Here is a 2,456-nt window from a genome sequence, read left to right as displayed (position 1 = left end):
GATCTAAAAGCTGGTAGTTTCTCCTGCTGCAATCTCGGACAAACCACTGAAACGCGAGGATCAGAGATAAGCTTGCACGACCCTCAGCTGTTTTCCAATATTCCATCCTTGTTAATTGATCGTGGCTTCCCCGTGGCTCAGAGGGCGTTACCGCTAAAATAAATAAAAGGCTTATATGTGCGCACTATGTCACTGGAATAATTATCGTGGCTGTTCCCTTGGTCTATATAAAGCCGCTTCGATCACTTGATCCATACATGCCTGTCTGCAGTAGGCTGCTTAGTGTCGCCGTTAGCTCTTGTGGCATAATCTGTATTTCTCAGTCGATCGTACCCATGGCGGCAGCTACCTTGGCGGTGCTGGCAAGAAACCGTTTCTGGATGACTGTGTGTATTGCCGTGGTGCTAGTGCTAGCGCTGCCCGAAATCAAGATGCTGCCGCTCGTGCAAGGTGATTTATCATAAGGGAACGTAATAACTATCTTGGTTTTACTTAATATGCATCGTGTCAAGGCTGTTGGTTGAGATTGCACATGCAGTTTCAGTTGGGCAGCAATACTAATTACTATGATATTATGGCCGAGAACGCAGGAGCTTGCACGGCCACTGGCACGGTGTGCAACCTGAATGCGCTGACGGGCAAGTACGTGGCAACCACTGACTGCATCGAGGCGTGCGTGAACAACGCACCCCTCAACATCTTCCCCATTTGCTGCAGCACCGCCCCTGGCTCGGACACCGCTCCCTGCGCTTGCTGCCCCGCCCTCACCACCTCTTGCTAGCTAGCCTTCTAGCTGTGATCACTTGCCATCATTGATCTATGTGTACTCCATCTACATCTAATATGACCATCACCACCCTGATCCCCACCACGCCCGCCATCTCCTGCTAGCTAGCTAGCTCACCGTCGCCTCGCCGCTGCTTGTCATCATTCACTTCGTGTGAGATGATGGCATCATCATCTCATCATCGTGAACTCGTCGAACGATAATAAGAAGCAATAATATTTATGATGGCAGTAGGATTCCCTCAATTGCCCTTTAGTCTTATCAGCTGATCTCTTTCCTTTTTCGAGGAATAGTGGAATCAATAGATAATGAGTGTATTAGGGAAACGAAAAGTGAGAAAATCAATCTCTCTCTCTCTAAAATACCGTGGCATAGCAAGGCTTCAACTAAATGATGAGTCGATTTAGGTGTGAATGACCTAATATGAATGATTGAGGTGCAAATGATCTCTTGTGTGTAAGTGGAAACATTCATCTCATTGGATCTAGGTGCGAATGACCTAATGTGAATGATTGAGGTGCAAATGATCTCTAGTGTGCAAGTAAAAAAGTGTGTGATTGCTAAGGTTTTAGTCTTAGTGTAGGAGTGCTAGTGTGTGAGTATGAGTGAACTCAAAACGAGTGATCTCAAGATGAGTGAACCTAGGATGAATAATAAACTCGGGACGACTGAATCGAAGGCAAGTGATCTTAAGATGAGTGAACAAAGGACAAATAAGCTCAAGATGATGGATCCTAAGATGGTGTGGAGTGAGTATTGCATGTAAAATTTGTGTGTAAATGTGTATATGTTAGGTTATGTGTGTTGAAGATGGGGGTGTTTTTGGGGACTTAATGTGTGTGGTTTGTGGAGTGTGTAAGTCAAAGGGGTTTTATGTTAGGATTATGAATGGGTTTGAGTCTGGAATAAGTTAGGGTTCTATGTGTGAAGAGATGAAAGTGTGGAGTGTGTGAATGAGTTGATTATGTGTGTATATGGTGTGTATAATATGTAGAGTTTATGGGTTGTATTTATGTGGTCATTTATGTGCTTGTGTGTGTGTGTATGAATGGATTTCATGTGTTTGTGCCAATATGTGGGGTGTAGGTGTGTAACATGTGAGTTGAACGAAATGTTATCTCTTGTGAATATATTTTTGTATATGTGTGAATGCATTTTTGTGTGTAACTTATCTTGTATACTACCACTAGTAAAAAACTCCAATAAAACATGCCACTAACCTAGCTATGACCCAACTATCCTAGGACTAACTAATCTAGGTAGATAATTTCACTAACGCACGTGTGCATTAACTAATCTATATGTGGCTACCTAAGTATGTGTGCAACTAACTTGTATATGTACACAACTTATGGGAGATGGGAAACTATCCTAGTACATAATTTACTAATCGAGTAACTATCCTAGTGTAAGTTGAGCTTAGCTATGTGATTAGTCTAACATGTGTGCATTCATACTAAGATAAGAGTACATGTGGATGAATTGAAGTTTGTGTGCACATGTGGTTATGGATTGTGTGTGATGTGTAGGTGTATAAGTGCATGTTTAGTGTGTATAGGGTGACCATGATTATGTGTGTGTATGTTTGTGTAAGAGTGCATGTGTGAATGTGGGAGTGAGGGAGTTTTCTTTGTAAAGTCGTTAGGTTAGAGTGTGTATGAGGGGTGTA

General features: G+C 42.6%; 1 protein-coding gene across 1 annotated transcript; it reads left to right on the top strand.

The window, feature by feature from the left end:
- The first annotated feature begins 247 nt into the window (after positions 1 to 247).
- Positions 248 to 936, top strand: LOC148011700 (uncharacterized). The gene is made up of 2 exons (XM_087670853.1): positions 248 to 450; positions 591 to 936. The coding sequence occupies exons 1-2, from the start codon at positions 258 to 260 to the stop codon at positions 779 to 781; spliced, it is 384 nt and encodes a 127-aa protein (XP_087526979.1). The 5' UTR covers positions 248 to 257; the 3' UTR covers positions 782 to 936.
- Positions 937 to 2,456: the final 1,520 nt, after the last annotated feature.

Source organism: Lygodium microphyllum, chromosome 28 (assembly GCF_053477565.2).
Source record: "Lygodium microphyllum isolate KBCC chromosome 28, Lygodium_microphyllum_v1.1.10, whole genome shotgun sequence".
In the NCBI taxonomy this organism is placed as follows: domain Eukaryota; kingdom Viridiplantae; phylum Streptophyta; class Polypodiopsida; order Schizaeales; family Lygodiaceae; genus Lygodium; species Lygodium microphyllum.
Note: the sequence above shows the minus strand (reverse complement) of the source record. Positions and strands in the feature narration are given on the sequence as shown.

Excerpts from the sequence above, each read along its gene's own strand:
- LOC148011700 (XM_087670853.1), top strand. The coding sequence starts at position 258 with ATGCCTGTCTGCAGTAGGCTGCTTAGTGTCGCCGTTAGCTCTTGTGGC. Across the intron at positions 451-590 it reads GATGCTGCCGCTCGTGCAAG|GAGCTTGCACGGCCACTGGC; the intron begins GTGATTTATCAT and ends CCGAGAACGCAG.